This window comes from Pseudonaja textilis, chromosome Z, assembly GCF_049901715.1.
Source record: "Pseudonaja textilis isolate UNSWEBS1 chromosome Z, rPseTex1.2, whole genome shotgun sequence".
NCBI lineage: Eukaryota > Metazoa > Chordata > Lepidosauria > Squamata > Elapidae > Pseudonaja > Pseudonaja textilis.
The window spans coordinates 10,969,787-10,990,711 of NC_142008.1; the positions used below are offsets into that span (position 1 = coordinate 10,969,787).

Below are 20,925 nucleotides of genomic sequence, written 5' to 3' on the forward strand. Positions count from 1 at the left end.
GGATTGACTGTAAGGATTGCATATTGAATATCCGTTTAGTAATTTTAGATCCAGAATTGGTCTACACACCCGCACCCCCCAATTCCTTCTGTAGTACAAACAAGATTGAATAAAACCCTTGTCCCTGTTCGGCCTTTAATACCCGTTGGACCACCTGAATGTCCAGCAAGTGTTGAACTCTTGTGTCCATGGTGCCCCTTTTGGCTCTGTCTCTTGGCAGTGGGCCTCTTCTGAAAGAGTTTGGGGCTGTGCAGAGGAATTCCAGAACTAGGCCCCTTTTTATTGGGTCTATGACCCAACTGTCCGTTGTTATTGCTTCCCATCATTGGCAAATGGGCCCAGTCCCCTGCCAATGGGTACGCTGTTCTGGTTGCCACTTTATGTGGCAAAAGGGCCTGTTAGCAGGACACTTGAACGGTCTTCTTCCCTGGAATCGTTGACTGCCCCATCTATAAATCCAGATCTGTCCAGTTTCTGGATTGGCGTCTTTGATTGTGGATGCTGTTAACCATATTCCTAAAAATTTTGAATGTATGACGATGGCCGCCAATCTGCCTGCCCAAACTTCCTGAGGCAAGATCTTTCCTTTGTCCTTGGTCTCAACTAGTAGAGGTTCTATGGCTTCCCTGAATAGTCGGTTTCCTTTAACTGGAGCTGAAGCAATTTTCCACTTGTGCTTTAAATCCGCTTGCCAATGGCGGAGCCAAACCAGGCGCTCACCACCACCAAAGCTGCAATAGCCTTGGTAGTGTACTTGACACCATTCAGGGTGGCATTGTTGTTTAAATCCAGTTGTAATAAAAGATCACCAGGTGGTGCCCTTTGTTGCATTTGTGCGAACTGTATGAGAGTGCCGTGCTGAAGAATGAGGCAGTTGGTGTTGCTATTACTACATGAACTGTTGCTGGGTGGACCTTTCGGAGAGTCTGCTCTGTATTGTAATGCCTTCCTGTGTAACAAAACTGCAGGAATCTTCTACGTGGTTGGGCAATTGGGATGTGTAGGTACGCGTCTACTGACATTAACACATCTCCTTCTCGGATACTTCCCAGGATTGACTGTAAGGATTGCTTATTGAATATCCGTTTAGTAATTTTAGATCCAGAATTGGTCTACACACCCGCACCCCCCAATTCCTTCTGTAGTACAAACAAGATTGAATAAAACCCTTGTCCCTGTTCGGCCTTTAATACCCGTTGGACCACCTGAATGTCCAGCAAGTGTTGAACTCTTATGTCCATGGTGCCCCTTTTGGCTCTGTCTCTTGGCAATGGGCCTCTTCTGAAAGAGTTTGGGGCTGTGCAGAGGAATTCCAGAACTAGGCCCCTTTTTATTGGGTCTACGACCCAACTGTCCGTAGTTATTGCTTCCCATCATTGGCAAATGGGCCCAGTCCCCTGCCAATGGGTACGCTGTTCTGGTTGCCACTTTATGTGGCAAAAGGGCCTGTTAGCAGGACACTTGAACGGTCTTCTTCCCTGGAATCGTTGACTGCCCCATCTATAAATCCAGATCTGTCCAGTTTCTGGATTGGCGTCTTTGATTGTGGATGCTGTTAACCATATTCCTAAAAATTTTGAATGTATGACGATGGCCGCCAATCTGCCTGCCCAAACTTCCTAGGCAAGATCTTTCCTTTGTCCTTGGTCTCAACTAGTAGAGGTTCTATGGCTTCCCTGAATAGTCGGTTTCCTTTAACTGGAGCTGAAGCAATTTTCCACTTGTGCTTTTAATCCGCCTGCCAAAGGCGGAGCCAAACCAGGCGCCTCTCCACCACCAAAGCTGCAATAGCCTTGGTAGTGTACTTGACACCATTCAGGGTGGCATTGTTGCATTGTTCTTTAAATCCAGTTGTAATAAAGGATCACCTGGTGGTGCTCTTTCCTGCATTTGTGCGAACTGTATGAGAGTGCCGTGCTGAAGAATGAGGCAGTTGGGGTTGCTATTACTACGTGCACTGTTGCTGGGTGGACCTTTCGGAGAGTCTGCTCTGTATTGGTAATGCCTTCCTGTGTAACAAAACTGCAGGAATCTTCTACGTGGTTGGGCAATTGGGATGTGTAGGTACGCGTCTACTGACATTAACACAGTTCCTTCTCGGATACTTCCCAGGATTGACTGTAAGGATTGCATCTTGAATATCCGTTTAGTAATTTTAGATCCAGAATTGGTCTACAACCCTCCACCCCCTTGACCGAAGCAACCCTCGTGGCTGGAAAGGCTGCCTTCGCATGTATGACAATAGCCGCCAATCTGCCTCGCCAAATTTCCTAGGCCAGATCTCTCCTGTCTTTAATAAGCACTTTGTACGCCATGCCCTTCTATGGTTAATATTCCCTTTTTTCCTTAGATTGATCCAATCTCGTATCCATACAAGTATTGTTCTATTATGGTATAGTGCCCAATCTGGAAGCCCAAGGCCACCTCTGCTATTACTATCCTGTAAATCTTTTCACTTTATTCGGGCTTTTTGCCTGCCCAAACAAATTTTGTGATTATGTGATTACGTTCTCTAAAAAAAATTCTTATTGAATTTTGTTGGGGTTCTTTGAAATAAATATAAAATCTTTGGCAGGACATTCATTTTTATAATTGCTATTCTTCCTAATAATGATAATTGTGGAGTCCCCCATTTTTCCAAATCATTTTAATTTGATTGAATAATTTGGTGTAAAAATTTTCTTTGATTGCGGAGCACTTTGCTGTTAACCATATTCCTAATTATTTTGGGGGATGATTTGTAGTCCCATTACATTTTCTACTTTTTATTTCTAATTGTTATATTTTTCACTAGCATTTTGGTTTTGTCTTTGTTGATCTTGTTTTCTTTGCAATTCCTTTTTTCTTGTGTTTGTCGGCCGGTGCCGTAAAAGTTTCCTAATTTTGGACAAATTAGATGTCTTTCGTCATTTTTCGAAATATGTGTTTCTTGAAGACATATTATATCTGCGTTATGTTGAATAAGTTTTGAAAATATCCTTTTTCTTTTGATAATGAATTTAATCCGTTTATATTGATGGAGAGCAACTTCTTCCCCTCCACCATTTATCTACGTCTGCTTAGATTTTTGCCTAGTAATGATTCGGATCTCTTGTTGTTGTTTTTGTGGGATTTGCTCTTCTCTCCCAGGTTGTGGGTTATCACTTCCTGAAATTGGAGAAAGTCGTTCCTTTTGGGTTCTGTGATGATATCGGTCCTCCTGTGGTCTCCTTTTAGGTTCTTCTTTAGTGGATTGACCATTCGTATCTGTGAGCTGTTGATGAAAATCTTGGGCCTGTTTTATCGATTCTATTTTGATTTTCCTCTCTTTCCACGTAATTAACATCCCTTCCGGGATTAACCATTTAAATTGGATTCCTTTTTTATTTAAATCATTAGCTAAAAATTTATAATCTTTCACTGCCCATGCTGCTTTCTGATGGACCTCTTGGAAAGTCTGCTCCGCTTTCTTGTCTTCCCTTTTTTAGACCCTCTTCCACATCACTGGCCAAAATGGTAGTTGACGTAGAAGAAGCCATTGGCCCATCTATTGTTGGAACTTGTATCAATTCAGCCAAGTCTATGTTGTAATTCTTTCTCTCATTCGCCCCTTGTGTTGGGAATATTACTGGTTGGTCCAGCTGCCCTTCCATTACCTCCTTGAATAATTTGAGTGAGGGCACCAACCTTAGTTCTTGCAAATAGCCTGTCTTTCGGGTCTGATGGGTCTGGAACAGACTCCTCCATTGCTATGGCCATTCCCAAGCTGTTGTTGCCTTGGCTTTACCTAGGAGCATCTTAAACTGCTGCTGGCAAATCAGCCCTGTGAAAGCTGGGGTCTCTTGTCTCATTTTCTTCTTCATCTGAAAATGCTGATTCCTTCTGCTTTTCCTCTTCTGAGATCAAGGCCTCACTCTGGGTGTATGACTGCACTGAATTGGATCTCTAAGAACCCAATTCCTCCCCAGCTTCTCTGACTAGTGAGGGATGCGGTGCTTTCAGGCCTTCTCTCATTATTCCTTAGGTTAGGTAGATTACATTGTCCATCCCTAACCTCTGACAACATTTTTAACATCAGGGCTTTCTTTTCCTCCTTAAAGGACTGCTCTCTGAGCCCTGCTGCTGTAGGAGTAAAGCTGGTCACTGCTGCCAGCTTCTTCCTCTTAGGGGAAGGCTCCCGATTCTCACTGAATTCCTGAGAATTCCCTGCATCCCTGATAAACATACCTTTTCTTTTACACAAAGAGCTCTGAACCAGTTGCTCATTAGCTCCCTCTGGTGTCATCTCTTGAGCACTATTCTCATGTTGCTATTGGCCTGCTTGCTTTAGCGCGGGAATTTCCACTCCTTTCCGCCTCCTTTTCAGCCCTTACAAAACTCTTTTAAATGGCCCTTTGTCTCCTTAAAGGCTCTCTTTCGTCAGATTTGGACATCTCTCTCTTCCATCTTTATGATCTATTGGCCTCCTTGTGTCCTTTTGAGCCCTGCTCTCTATTAGGGCTTGGTCAGGCGATCCCTGATCCTCCAAGTCTGCCTCCGTCTCTGAGAAGTCATCCATATCATCCCCCTTTGTGCTTTGGGACAAGCAGCTTCACCCTCACTAGAGTTCAGCTGATGTGGCTTGCTAGTTCGTGACCACTCAAGAGTATGCTCTAGCCCCTCCTGTATTTGCTGGGCTTGCAAGGTTTCTTTTTAGAGCAAGCTCTGCCACAACTGAGTATCGACTCCTTTATTCCCTAGGACCTCTTCAGGAGGCTTTGCAGAGGTTCTTTCTACCACTTGGAATCCTTCTCCTGTAGCAAACAGCTCTATCTATTCCAATGATGGCTGCCGTGGCTTCCCTTTAATCACTTGTCAGCTGTTTCGGATATTCTTTGCTTAATCTGCACCCCTTGGCTTCAGAATAGCTGCATACTTATTTATCTTGCCCTCTGGGCCCCTCTAAACTCCCGCCTGCTTCAGGATGTACCTCTGGCTCTTCTGGGTCAGAATGGCTGAGCGTAAGGCTGTCCGCTCTTTTTGGGGCTACTGCGGTTTTCTCCTGAGTGTTAAACAGCTGATTAGTACTCTCTCAGCATGCTGTTGAATCATGGATTTCCTTCACTCGAGGCCTCCGTCCCTTTCACCTTACTCATTGTTCGTTGCTTTCTAAGCCTTCTCCCTTGTATTGATCAAAGAATCCAAAGCATAACTAAAACTTATTTCTCCTGAGAACTCTCTCCGTTTGTCCTCTTGCATGAGGACTGAGTCAAAAACAGGGCAAAACACTGTAAGGAGGTGGGACTAAGCTTTGATTGATTCAGTCTTCAAGCAGGGAAGCAGCGAGTATTGGATTGGATTATCCGACCCTTGGAGATAGCCTTGAAAAAAGTATGCAAAAGCTATTATAAAACATTAGCTTAATCCACAAAAGCAGGAGGGAGTGAAGAAGAAACTCATTTTTTGCTTTTTAACTCTCTTTGTTATATGAGAATAGGAGAAATTCTAACAGGTTTTCAAAGTTCTGTTTATTTCTTCTAACACTTAACATAAATCTAGTTCCTTGTATTTTCAAACCACTGGTTTTTGTTCTGCTCAACAGAACAGGCAGAGAGTAATAACACTCTCTTGTCCACTTAATAACCCATAAGTATCTAAAAACTGCCTGCAATCATGTGTTCCCTGAGTCTTCACACCTTAAACCACTTAAAAAACATTATCCCAGTTCTTTTAAATGATTGTTTCCAGACCCTGCCCTCCTCTTGATAGGCACCCTTTGAACTTACTCTAGATTGTTGAAGTGTTTTGCCTCTCCTTTTCTATGAATTGCTTTCTGTTGGAATGTTTTACTTAACTCTGCAATATGGAACAATGATATTCTTTTCCTGGTTAAGTTTATTTTAAATGTATGTATGCGTATGTTCTGTTGATTCCATGTCCAACCACATTAAAATACTCTAAAACCCAATTTAGAATTCTTGAACAGAATAAATTTATGTTGAAGATAATTGTGTCAATCAAACATTCCATTCCAAACATTCATATGGGATGTTCCTAGTATCCAAATTGAGATCGGATGACTATGAGGGTGGTGAAGTGATTGTAACTTTGAAGACAAAAACTTTTCTAAGACTGTCATAACTTCAAACTATTGTAAATAAATGGTCATAACTCAAGGACTGCTTGTACATTGAGATAATCCTTCACCAAGGCTCACATCTGGAGGCTGGCATGCAGTATTCAGATATAACTAACATACTATTTGTTTACTATAAATCATTCATACTTCCATCCCAATGAACTGATTGGGATGGATGAGAATGGAAGTCATGGGAAGGTTACCAATTAGTAAAATAAGTTTGAATACAGAAAATCCCAGACAGAATTCCTAGACTAGTTGTCCCAAATCTGACCTCTTCCAGTGATGCAGAATTCTAAATTCTAGAAGACTTTCCAAGAAATAGTAGCATGTAGTATGAAATAGTCTAGTTTAGCATATGACAGCCTTGTTTAACAGAACCTATTTTGGTTTTAGAGTGTTTTTGTTTTGTTGTTTGCTCTTAATTGTTTGGTGGATCAGGTCCACCAACTAAGCTCAGATGAAAACAGTCACTTAGAACCAATACTCTAAAAATTAGGGAACAAGATAGAATTGTGTGCTCAGTATCTGCAACAACCACATAAGTCCATTCACATATAGATTCATTCCCATTTTCGTCCCAAATTCAAGCATTTATTGGGAATAATTTAGGGATTTATTTTTCAGTTATTGTTAAGAGATAGTGCTTATGGAGGAGGATCTAATGTGATGAGCTACACATTAGTGTAGTTGGGAGAAACAGTGGGAGGAGTCAAGAGACAGCAGAGCCCAGAGATGGATAGGACACAGAGGAAGAGAGTTAGGACAGCCACTCTTAGAATTTCCTAGGGTATGTCCATGAGGGTGAGATTAGTAAGAGTTTAGTCTGGCAAGATTCTGTCTAGTATATGCAAGCAAATAAAGAACTGAACTCTGGCTGGATTGGTCTACATTGTCCTTCAGCTAAGTCTAATAGTTATTGCTTTTATTGGAGAGCTAAAGATCAGAAAAATCTACAAATGACTGCAACTCACTCAGAGATCTACATACAGATTCTGAACTAATCCTATCACCAATTATAATTTAGGCCAGCAGCTCCTAACCTTTTGGGCACCAAGGACTAGTTCCAGAAGAGAGGTTTTTCCATGGATTGGAGGAGGCATGGTTTTGTGTGCTGCCTGTGTCCCATGGATAGGGCTTTGCTTGTTTGCATGGCCCAGTTTTTAGCATGCTGCTGACCAATGCAGATCCATGGATTGGGGTTTGGGGACCACTGGTTTAGGCTGTAAACTTACTTATAAGGGACTTCTCCCACAGAGGACATGGTTGAAAAAAAATCATCTTTTTGTGGCTACATCTGCCATATCATACAAATTTTGCAGGATGCTGGAGCAAGACAGGGTAATAAATTAGTTTATATCTGCATCATTAATCAGCATCAAATCCATGCAATGGACACCCTCAAAATAGATGTTTCAATGCTATCTCAAATATAACCAGAGAAAAGACTATGTAGTAGACCAATGCTTTATTAGAGGTCATAGAGCTACTAAGCAAGACCATAAAGAATTGTGCTTCAGATGGTGCACTGTGGAAAACTGCAGAGAGATCTACATTGGAATGGAATATGGTTCCATTGCTTTCAGAATGCCAAGCAGAGCATCAGTAATGACCTTCACAGATATCACTAATTTCCTAAACCAGAGTTTTAAAATAAACTGCTACTCTTTGGTTCACACAATTTTCTAAAACACATATGTGTGGATCAATAATTTATACTACAGACACATTTTTCAAGCCTCTTTTCTCAAAGAAGCAAATGAGTTGGCAGTAATGACCTTGACTAAGTCAACACTTGTCTTTCAGAGATGGCTTTGGAATGTCGAGAAAAATCCAATTCTCAGAAGCTTGTAAGTTCTCTCAGAAATATTGCTACTCTAGCAGATCCACAAATGTAGCTGGGGCTGTATTAGATGCACATTGTGAAACAACACACAAATGGGGTGCAATTCTGGGATTGCAAATGTCACTTTTCTATGTGCAACAACTTCCTCATCACACCATGCCCATGAAATCCAACCACCTTCTGTCAAAATGCTTGTCAAACATATACAGATATATAAATGTAAGTACAGTTGTTGTGCTCACCAAAACGAAAGTAAAAGAGGGGACGGTTTGCTGCCGTGCTGTGCGGTGCCGTGCGCTCTCTAGCTGCTGCTTCCCGGATGTCACAGACCCCAATGTTGCTAGTGCGGTGCATCCTTCTTGCGGGCCCTTCACTGTGCTGCAGTCTACACCGTACCGCGGCAGCTCCATTCGCCGCTGTAACAATTTGAAAAAAACTAATTAAATCATGTTTAGTTTTTTTACATTTGTTACAGCCACGGATGGAGATTCAGCCCCCATGCAGTTGAACTATGTACACACACAAGTCCCAAAGCAGGTATACCTGCACATATACATACATCCCCACCCCACCCCCAAATATACAAACACATATACAAACATTATAAAACAGAACCACATAATCAATTTCTCACTAAGCCAACATTGGTGTTTGTAATGTCAACAAAGCAGCAGCCAGAAGACTGGATGTTGAAATAGTCAAGAGCTGCCTTTTAGTTTACAGCCAGTATTTTGGGTATTTTTACCTAAAACTTAAAGGCACCTTACCCAAAGTATTACACGCAGAATTAAATTGTTTTGGTTTAAAGATGTAAAATACAAAACTTTCCCAACAATTGACATTGCATTTTCTAATAAATCATAGCAAATAGTGATTGAAGTGCAACCAATGGCACTTTAAAACAACATTTTCCCCAAAATGGGCAAAGCAACTTCCTTTTGGAAGAATCTAGAAGCAAGCAAGTTTCATCAGAAGAAAACACCAATTTTGTCTGGAAAGTGCTGAAGACAGAAATATAGGAACAAAGACTATGACAAATACACAACCTCCTGGCTATAGGAAGCAGTAAAGTGCAACTTCAGCAGCTGCTCATTCTGTTAGCATAACAAAATGAGAGAACTGCACAGAGGCGTCTCCTACATATTTTTCCCAACTTTGCTTTAGCAGAAATAACTAATGCAGGACAAAGTCCATAAATTTGGCAGGGAATCTTAAAAACTCTACAGAATGTGTTAGCAGAGGCTGAACTTAGTATTCTAGCAATCACACTTTTTTTAAAGAGTAAAAATGCTAGAAGAGTACAAATGCGAAGATGTTGGAAGAGTTTATCAGCGAGTTTCTTGATATCTCATAAAAATATGATCAGTCAAGTTTTAAAAATCAGTCAAGTTTTTTAAACCTTTTACTTCAGACTGGCAAAAATATGTGTGTGAATTACCTCCCAAAAAGCAAAACAAATTATAAAAAATATTTGCTTTATTTGCATAGGGGGGATAGATAAATTATACATTTTCTTAGAAGTAAAATTTTGAATTTCTTGGTAAACAAAAGTATTTTTCTTAAAATAATGCAACAAAAATTTGGATTGTTTTAGATAAAAAAAATAGTTGTCAGTAGATTTCTAGACTTCTCTGAAGGACAGATTTTGACCTTTGCATATTCTGTTCATTACTTAACTTCTAAAATGAGAGAAGTAGGGCTCAAATAATTAAATGGTTTTGTATATATAGTGGTCTTTTCTAAGTTAATTTGCTAAGTGTCATATTCTTTATACTTGGTTTGGAAGAACACTAAATTTGTAAACTCCCACTTGTGATCTTCCATATTGCAGCCTGGAAACTATATAAATTCAAGTGAAAGTTGTTTTAGAGCTATATGACATGAAGATCAGACTGTAAATGCTTCATGGCACTACCCAAGACTACACTGCCAGGATCTTCCCCATTGTAATACCATATATACAAGTAGTCCTCACTTAATAGCTAACCTATTAAGCGGCTGCTCAAAGTTATGACGGCAATGAAAAGGTAACTTTATGACAAGCCCTTGCATTTATGGCTGTGGCAGTCCACTGCAGTTATGTGATTAAAATTTGGACATTTTGCAACCAATGGGCTTGCAATTGTCCCAGAATCTCATGGTTACATTATTGCTACTTGCACTTCACAGCTGTATTCCATCCAGTAGAATCAATGGAGAAATTAGCAGCAAAACTGCAGGTGGAAGTCATTCAATGTCTTGCTTGATATTCATAACAGAAATGACATTGTAAGTTTAGTGCAGTCATGCAATGTTTTGCTTAATGACCACATTGCTTAGCGATGGAGTTCTCAGTCCCAACTGTAGTTGTTAGGACAGGACTATCTAGAATATACACTGAAGCCAAAAAATATAAGGACAATTCATATTATTTTTATGTATGTATATATAATATATCTGTTTGCACTGTGCAAGCTTATTCAGCAAACATGCATAGTTCTATTTTTATAATCTATGTGTATATTTTAAACTTATTCTAGTGCAGCCTTCCCAATCTGCTGCTTTCTAGTTTTATGCACATACATACATATCTATATACATACATATATTTTTTCTGGGGAATCATAATCTAAAAGTTAATTGGCCTTGAGGACTGGAAACATCAATGTAAATCTAATTTTTTTTAATCCAAAACTAGTTTTGCTTAACAGAGAAAATTCTGAAAATTAGGTGAGCACCATTTTAAAATCAATGGCCAAATCCCATAAAATGCCTTCTTAATTATCTGACTTTTTATATTCCTTTAGAGAAAAAGGATACAGCATCTCTCAGAAGGACAATTTTGATTCCAGGCCCTCCTTTTCTAACCCCTGACTTAAATGCTATGGTGTCACAGGTTCTGGGGAATGCATACACTTCAAAAGCCTTCTTAAATATTTGGAGAAAAACTGAAATAAAATCCTGATACTGCCTTGTTTGGGAAAACTTAGTGAAACCTTTCGAGCGTAATGGAACAGCTCCTGTAGCAATTAAATCCACAATGTGAGTCCATTTAACCACTTTGAATCCACAATTTGCTTCCCTCATCTGAACAGAGCTACATGTTGATTACAGAAGCATGACATTTAAATTCCAGACTATATTATGCCCAAGCAAGGCAGGATTTATAAGTAAACTACAAAGCTCCTTTAAAACCCGCTAATAATCCTGCTTGTCTGGATGCAATAAAACCTCATCCTGGATTCAGATGTCATGCAGTACTGAGCTAGTCTGACTCATTCACCTGCTGGCATGAGTGGGAAAATAAGAGGATAAAGCAGGAAGAAATAGGCCAGTTAGCCTTGGCTTCTATGCATATGAAAATAATCCTATGTGTAACTATCCCTTGCTCCTGTTCTATATGACTGTAAGACATATTGAGATCTATTTATATTATTGTAACTTTCTTTAAATTATAAATGCATGCTTGTATAAAGTATTTTGCTTCATTATTGGGTTTTTTTCTTTCACTTATTAAGGGAGAAAGAGAGGCTAAGCAGGGCTGTTTTAACAGCATTAAGGACCCTAGGCAAAGCAGTGTACCAGGGCCCCTACGACAACTAATCCATATAGTTACCGTATTTATATGATACAAAGTGCATCGAAGGGTTAACATAAACAGATTAGTATGGGCCCCCTATCTTCATGGAGCCCACAGGCAAATGCCCATCAGGCTCATGCGTTAAGACAGCCCTGAGGGTAAGGAATGAGACCAAACCTAATCAGACCCATTGATCAACTAATGGCATTTTGAACAGGTTTTATTTATGTGTGTGTGTGGGGGGGGTACTGGACTCAGGAAGCATAGAGGAAAGGGGAAGACACTCATAGAATCATAAATTCATAGGGCTAAAAGGGCGGGTCTTCTAATTCAAATCCCTGCCCAAAGGAGTTGGACTTGAATATACCTATTCTTCCCTGCTATTGTCCTTATTTTGATTGAGATTCTGCATTTGTTATTTGCTTTGTAAGAGAAAATGGTACTGGCACAATTGGAGAACTTCCTACTCATCACGCTACCCTATCACTGAACATCAGTGATGCCAAGCAATTGCTATACCAGCTGGAGTTTTGTGCTGTCCATGACTCATTGCTTGCAGTGGACTATTAAGGTTTTGGTGGTACACCAAGTTTTTATACTCTGCTATGGTACCAGGTGAAATCCTCTACTTTCTAACCTGGCCCTCTGCCACCTCCTCTAAACAGCTATAAGCACAGAAAGAAACTGGCCAGCAGGTAACAAAGATGCAAAACCCTTCTAATGCCTAGCCAGATACCTTAGACTATCTATCTATCTATCTATCTATCTATCTATCTATCTATCTATCTATCTATCTATCTATCTATCTATCTATCTACTTACCTACCTACCTACCTATCTTTGATTTTTGAGAGTTGTCTGGTTGATCCATACCATAGATCCAAACAAAGAAATTTCAGTGCATTAATTATGAATGAAATAATCATCTATTTCTCACCATTTAATTCCTGCTAGTGTTATGTGGACCACAGGGAAGTGTGCCAAGGTGAATGCTGTCATTTGTCCCAAATACTGATAACTGAGATAGCCTTGTCCAATTGGACACTTCCAATTGAATTTTAAATACATCTTCCAAGATTCCTCAGCCACGCTAAGCAGCTGGGCGGTTTGGGAAGAAGCAGATACAACAGATTAGGGAGGAATAATTAGAACATGGTTGGTCTGAGATGTACTGTCCCTAAAACTGAAAGGACATGGTTTACAGGAATTTCATTCCTACTACCAGAGAAAGGCAATGGGAAATTTCTCTTTGGCTCCAGGTGCTTAAATGTCATCTATTGGAGGGGTTCTAGATATTTTCTTGTACTGTTCCATATTTGGAGTTCAGTGTCTTAGAGAATGGATTTGACAATCTATCTCCTTTTTCATTTTCTCCAAAATCTGAGGATATTCCTTAGTAAGTAATGATAGACTGAAAGTCAGTTAAGTGAACCTGGGTCCATTTAAGACAGTGTGGACAGACGTTTTTCAGGCCAGTAATTTTGAAGGTTGCTTGCCATGAATGAGGTACTTATCTTAAGGATTTTACTCAATTCCAAATTTTATAATGTTTTCACATTCTATAGTCGTATTCTGCTCAATGTCTACTTCTGGAAATATCCATTTCTTTAGGAAAATATCTTTGAGGGAGATGGGCAGTTTAGAAATATGAAATATAAATAAACAAAATCTTATTGATTTTAAGTTTGAAATAATTAAAATATGGCCAGATATTATTTACTTCCATAATTTTAATTGAAAATAGTTATACGTTTCAACAATCTCATCTAGCTCCATTTACCATGTGATTCCTATTGCACAGTGGTTAGAGTGCAGTATAGCAAGCCAACTCTGCCCACAGACAAGAGTTCGATCCTGACTAGCTCAAGGTTGACTCAGTCTTCCATTCTCTAAGGTCAGCAAAATGAGAACTCAGATTATTGGGGGCAATATGATGACATTTGTAAACTGCTCAGAGAGTGCTGTAAAGCATTATGGAGCAGCATATAAACCTAAGTGCTAGTGCTATTGTTATGAAACTAGGATGGGAATGAGAAGAGGTGACACCTATGCCATATATTTAAACAAAGAGACGAACATTTGTCCACAAGGAGTAGTTAGTGGGAGGAACTAACACACATTACACCATAGTGACAGATTCTTTTGTGCCTCCAGATAATAAACTCTCTACGATGCACATTAACAAATTGTTGCAATGATGAATATACATGACAGTTCCATGCACTGATTTTAAATTTCTACATACCTGGAGGTTGTGGCAAGTAGGCCCCAATTAATTTTGATCTCTTCTTTTCATAACCCTTCTGTGTGATGTCACCTGCCAAAGAAAGCAAGGAAAATCAAGACAAGCTTTAATGAAGAAAGAACTCATACACTCAAGTCAAGAAGATAAATGCTTTCTCTCTGCGCCACAGTTTGTTTTGATGATCATAATGAATAATTGGTTGAAAACGTATTATTTCCATTTTGCCTGGAAAAGAACATTTAAGCTGGAGCCATTTTTGGCAACTAAACTCCCAGTGTAGTTTTCTACCAGTTGTGGAAGTCCAAGATTCAGAGGACTGCATTGTCATTGTGATATTCTGCCTTATAAAAATACAGCAGTTTTCATTATGTTAATCAACAGTGGATTATATAGGATATTTGAGCCGGTAATGGCTGGCAAAAGACATTGCCAATTAGCATTTTCCACCACTATTAATGGGATTCTTTAATCAAGCATGAAGGATGCACAAAAGATTTGGAACTGTTGGTACACCATTCAAATAATAGTATTGTATAAACATTTGGCTAAGCTTTTAAGAGCTACTTGAAGACAAAAATGCAAAGCATCAATTGCATCCAACTTCTGAAGACCAGGCTATAAAAGATACTATTTCTATCCCTTCAGCCATACAGTTGAGATGATTTTTTTTGACAGACCAAATACTATGTCCTGAGATGCACCAAAAGCAAAAAATAAAAACAGGGGCATTAATTGACTGGTCTTGCTGGTGAATTGCAAAGGTTTACATGGTTTTATTCCAGTACTCTGGTAGGCTTTGATCACTAGCAGCTCCTACTGACATCCTCCAAAAGCTTATCTTGAGCTGTCTGAAAATTTGGAAAGTTCCAGTCCCAGACCCTCAAGTGAACGAATTAATTTATTTGTAAAATGGTGGGGCAGTAAAGGTAAGCCATTCATCCTGAATAAATATAAGTGGGTCTCTTCAATTGTGGCTTCCAGTAATTTCCATTCAGTGGCAAACTACTTTAAAAGTTTGAAATCCTATGTTATTACTTTTCTTTCTTGATTATTTATCAGTTAGTTCAACTTCTCTAAGCAGGATATTCAGTACATCCATAACAAGAGTGAATACAGTCCATATAGTTAATACTTGATTTATGACCGATCTCTTAGGGACTATTTGAAGTATGATGGATTTCCCAAAAGCTACTTATGACCCAATTTTCAAGTTATGACAGCTGTATGCACGTGCACGCACAGTCGCACATGTACACACACACACACACGCACACAAACATTTTGGGCACTTGGCAAACAGCTCACCTTTACAGCTGTTTGCAGCATCCCACAGTGGGTTATTTTGCCAATTTCTGGTGTTTATTTCTGATTTCCAGCAAAAACACCCAGTGGGTAAAATGCAGTCTCAATGACCATCGCATTCACTTAATGACCAGCACAAAAAAAAAATGACAAAATTGGTTCTGGTCATGTAGTTACCTGCTTAATGATTGCAAAAACAATTGAGCCTAGAATTAAAGTTGGAAGCTGAAGACTACTTATATCTTAATTCAGGAGTTAATAACCATTAACCCAACTGCATCAAAAAAACTCTAGACATAAACAATCAAAAGAGGCAGAGATGATATTTACTTTAGTTCCCAAAAGCTTATTAGGAGGGGGAAAAAAACTTGACCTCCTTAATTTGCAAAAGCCTTTGAGTTCTTCTAACTCCAAGAGGAAGGAAGAAGACGGCACACTGTTATGTAGACACAGGGTAGCATAGAGAAAGCCCACCATTATGGCTACTGACAGTTTCTCAATTTGCAAATAGCTACAGCTATGTGAGTATGAACCAGTGGTGGCATTCTACCAGTTTGGCCCAGTTCTGCCAAGCCGGTAGCAGCGATGAGCAGAGGAAACCGAACTGGTTCTCTCCAATGCTTTGCTGTTGGGCCCACCTTCCCCACCTGGGTTCCCATACTCACCTTTATGTCCTGCTTTTGAAGTGCAGCTGCTTTGCGCAGCACAGCAGATTGTTGTGCGGCAGCTGCTGAAGTAACAGACGGAGTGCAGGAGGCGAGTTGGAAAGCCTCTGCACCAGGGGTGGGATTCAAATTTTTTAACAAATGGTTCTGTAGGCGTGGCTTAGTTGGTGGGCATGGCCTGGTGGTCATGTGACTGGCTGGGCGTGGCCAACTCAATATCACTCACCTGGCCTCTCATGACTGTGGGGATGCTGCAACAGTCGTGTGAAAAACGGCCATAAGCCACTTTTTTCAGGGCCATTGTAACTTTGAATGGTTACTCCACACAAACAAAGTACCAGCAAAGGAGGGGGGAAAAACTCCAGAGACGTTCCTGAGACAGGAAGTCTAGTCCTGCCAAGAATGTAATAAGGGTTACTGGAGAGGCAGTTTCTGTGAGCAACACCAGAATGTTTCCTTCCTGCCTTCCTTACAGGATTAGGCCAGTAATTTCTTTTAACAACCGGTTCTCCGAACTGCTTAGTATGTTAACAACCGGTTCTAGCGAATAGGTGCGAACCTGTAGAATCCCATCCCTGCTCTGCCCCTGTGAAAAGTGCACATTGCCCGGTGACAAAATTTTTTTGAAATGCACCACTGGTGTGAACATGGAAAAAATACCTTTTTCATGTTATGCTCACACAGTTATAGCCATTTGCAAATTCTTAGTAGTAAGTTTAGATGAAGGTGAACTCCATCTATGACCACCATTTTGATTTTTTAAAATCCCTATGCTGTGGATCTTTTTTCTAGACTCAGCAAGTTTCACCAATGATCCTTTCCATATATTCTTGAAGAGCCTCAAAGCATTTGCACAGAAGACTGAAGAAGCTACTTGAATAAAACAGCGAAACTCTTTGAACCAACAAGAAAAAGGCCAGCTGCCCTCTGGACAATTAATCTGCATAGATTCCTCTGACATATAAAATAATAATAATAATTTCTAAATAAGTACTCTGCACTAAAAGTTCTGTGACATTTTGAAGACAAACAAATTTATATAAATTAAGTCATATTTGGAAGCTCATGATGTGTAGGTGGAAAAATAGCGGGAGAAAATAGCTGATTCACTTTTTAAAAGTTTGTAAGGCTGGCATTTCAGTTCACTGTAAGGATACAGAGATGTGGACCTGTGGAAGTTGAGAATACAAACAGTCTTCAACTTACAACCATAATTGAGCCCAAATTTTTGCTGCTAAGCAAGACCATTATTAAGTGAGTTTTATCCCATTTTATGATCAATTCAATTCAATTTATTACAGTCATAGACTAGAGACCAGAACTAATAAAAACACTCCGTAAATATTCAATTAAAAATTCTAGCATAAATAATAAATAACAACTAAAATCTATGACAAAATCCAATCTATTGTTATACATGGTCTAACTATACTAAAATTACAAACCATAAACTGTGTGGCCCATTGTCAGTTTAATACTAAAAGGGAAAGAAATAAGGAGTGCAAACGGTTTACCACATTTGTTGTATAAAATAATTGTGGTAAATTAGACACATGTTCCAACGAATCCCCAGTGCTGCTTAATCCTTTCCCTTTTAGAATTAAACTTGTCATAGTTGTTAAGTGAATCACCGCAATTGTTAGTAAGTCAATAACACAGTTAAATGAATTTAGCTTTCCCAGGACATTGCAATCATCACACACATATGCCAGTGGTCAAGCACATGAATTTTGACCATGTGGCCACAAGGATCCTGCCACGGCCCTACATGTGAAAAACATGTGAAAAACAGCCACAAGTCATTTTTTTCAGTGACGTTGTAACTTTGAATGTCACTAAACAAATGGTTGTAAGTGGGGACTACCCATATTATCAATTTCTTGGCAACCATATTTCAAAGAAAACTTACACATGAGTAGTATACTATATTCTCAGAGATCACTGGGGGCTGTTTGCTTGTTGCAAAATACTCTGCAAATTCTCTAGGCATAATGTTCATAGCAAATGTTTATGTGATTTTTTACTATTACTAATATAGATGGAGTACTATCTCCATCTAGTAATATAGATATTACTAATATGGAGTATTATTACTCCATATGAAGGTTGAAGTAAGGAAGGTGAATAGTAGAGGACCTGTTTTGTTTTGGAACACCCCAGGTTCAGTTCCTAAGGAAATCTTCTTCAACCTTCATGTGGAGGTAAATTTCAAACTTCTGTTGAGTTGGTTGGTAATTATGGGTGATGAAATTCTCCATATCTAGAAAATGCTGGTTGGAAAGGCTACCGTAAAGTTGCAGCGGATAGTATGAAGGCTCTCTACCAGAATTTTATGACGCTGTCACCATTTGAAGAAAAAAGAAAACCTTTCAGCCAAATGGACAAAATAATCAACTTTGTAGAATGTAGTCTCCCATTAGATTATTCTAACTTGTTCCCACCCCCCCAAAAAAAGCATTTATTTTAGCAGAACCAAAGCAAAACACTCCAGTAATAATTCAAAAATAAAAAATGTTGTCAACAGTAAGAAATCTGGGAGACACCACCCTGGAACTGCCCTAGAGTTGTTGAATAACTCCACATAAGGATTTAACTAAACACAAACATCTTCAGATGGAAAACAAAAACTGGTTTTAATCAAGATTCAAGCATATGCAGATCATGAAACCAAAATATGGATTGGGGTGGGTGGGGATTCTTATATCCCAAAGTCTGAGCATTTCAGACAAAAGCCAGCTTCCATCCCCCAATCTATTTTTATCCTCCAAATATTCAAGTTGCTATATAGCTTGTTTGCTGCCAATGAGTCAAATTTACTGTCAGCATCTTGACAGGAGAGATTCGAATGAAACAACGTTCCTCATAAATGAGTGCTATGACTCACTGATTTCTCTCACTGATGATGCAGAGTCTCTCCGTCTGCCCTTCCAAAAATACACAAGGAAACAAGGGATTACAGCTTGAAGGAAGCAATCTGCAGAAACGCGTGGAGAGGGAAAAAACACATCCAAACCAAGAGATGCGTTTTTCAGCCAACTAGCCAACTTTCAGGTCAACAACTAGACTGATTGTATAGCTTTAAGAGGCTTTTGGACAACTAAAACTACCATACGAAAGCTATCCAGTAAATAACTCTTGACATCAGGAGGGGTTTCAAGAGCAACGGTTAGACGGTTGTTACTGTGGAATCCAACTAGGGTAATGAAATGTCTGCAAAAAAAACAAAAAACAGTCAAGCTCAGAAAGCACCAAGGATTCCACAGTTCAATCCTGAGCTACAAACATTTGCTTCTAATATTATTATACCAATATTCAGAAGATATACAAAATTAAAGGTATGGATGAACTATTTGGATTCCACCCTTAAACCTGGAAGATAATTCAGGATCAGTTCTTCTCCCGTATAATCTGAATTTCACCCATTTTGTGCACATAAATGAAAAAAAACCAGAATACTGGAATAATATCACTTTGAATAGAAAAAATATATAATAGGATCACATTTTATTTTGATTCATTTATAAGCCACCTTTATTATTTTTATAAATAATTCAGGGCAGCAAATATATATATATAAATATATATATATGGTATTCAGCTTTGTTCAGGTATTTTCCCATGTCATTATAGTTGTGCTTTTAAAGTTGTAGCAATGTTTCGGCAGAATCTCATCTGCCATCATCAGGCTTCTGTATAGTAGTCGTCTTATTACTAAGTTACTCGGAGCCAAGCTGCACTAAAAGCCTCCAATACAGGAAACACAATGTTGCCAGCCAATCAAGACCAAAAAAGCTATAAAACAAGACAGAAGATATTAGAAACACCAATCAAGCAGAACACAGCAAACTCCAAGACCAATAAACACAGACCAAGACTCCCAACCAATCAGGATGAAGAAAAAACCATTCTGGCACAGCAGTAGGCTAGCCCCAAATTTAAAACTGAAACGACTGTGAAAGTCTGACTCACAGATGAACCCAATACAGTATACAATATGTACATACCCACACCCACACCCACACACACTCATACTCTTTCCTCCTCCTATTTTCCTCACAACAACCATCTTATGAGTTACTGGTAGGTTGAGCTAAATGAAGGTGACTGGCCCAAAGTCACCCAGCCATGTTCATGCCTACGGTAGGACTAGATTTTGCAATCTCCTTGTGACTGGCTCATAACTATCCAAAACCAAGGCAGGATTAGAACTCAATAATCTCCTGGTTTCCAACATGGTGCCTTCAACACTAAGCCAAACTGACTGTCACTTTCTTTGCAAATTTTTTTTACCATAGCTTAAAACTCTTTACATTTTTCTCTTATTTACCAAGGGCCTATTTCTGTTCTTTTTCTTTCCTTTTTTCCCTTTCTAATAGATGAACAAAAGATTCTGGAATTTAGAATTCCAGTTCATGTCAAAAAATTTAATTTTAACCCCCCCCTTTGTATCCCATTAATGAAGTGCACCAAAAAAGGAGGAAGCTAACTTTCACTGATCATATTTAAAACTATTCCAAACCATCCATGCACACACATACACACACACACACACACACACACATACACACGTAATTATACACATACAAGCCTGATTCTTGTATATTTAGCTATAAATATCTAATAATAAGCATTTAATTTTCTGCCAGCTCATCTTATCATTTATATTAAGATGCAACACTAAAGACGATTTTATAATTTACCTTGTTTCTTAACACTGGCAATTTTATGATGTGTGGACTTCAACTCTCAAAATTCCCACACACAGCATAGCGGATTCACCATTCTGAGAGTTGTAGTTTGCACACTGTTTTATGTATGTATGTATGTATGTATGTATGTATGTATGTATATATATATATATGGCATTCAGCTTTGTTCGGGTATTTTCCCACGTCATTGTAGTTGTGCTTTTAAAGTTGTAGCAACGTTTCGGCAGAATCTCATCTGCCATCATCATTTTGATCTGGCTGTTTATTTCCTGTTTGTTTATGAGATTCTGCCGAAACGTTGCTACAACTTTAAAAGCAGAACTACAATGACGTGGAGAAAATACCCAACAAAGCTGAATGCCATACATGTGAAGTACCGCGAAAACTTGAGAATATATATATATATATATATATTTGTTTTCTGAGGTTCTCGCGGTATTTGTATGTGGATCTTTGGTTGTTCGGGTTTTCTCCCGCGTAAGATTCAAAGTGTTTGAGCAGC

General features: G+C 39.1%; 1 protein-coding gene across 9 annotated transcripts in view; it reads right to left on the minus strand.

Moving 5' to 3' along the window:
- The window catches only part of DIP2C (DIP2 acetate--CoA ligase C (putative)), a 350,386-nt gene that overhangs the window by 127,221 nt on the left and 202,240 nt on the right, over positions 1–20,925 (minus strand). For 7 of the 9 annotated variants that reach the window (XR_015740061.1, XR_015740062.1, XM_087916233.1 and 4 more), the window contains exons 2-3: positions 13,748–13,819; positions 8,186–8,359 (exon numbers count right to left, since the gene is read on the minus strand). Coding sequence is in view for 7 of the 9 variants with exons in the window: in XM_087916233.1 (XP_087772359.1) it covers positions 8,186–8,359; positions 13,748–13,819 (246 nt within the window). In the remaining 2 variants the exon portion in view is untranslated. The remainder of the gene's footprint in view (positions 1–8,185; positions 8,360–13,747; positions 13,820–20,925) is intronic. The other 2 variants (XM_087916235.1, XM_087916236.1) reach the window with 1 other exon arrangement.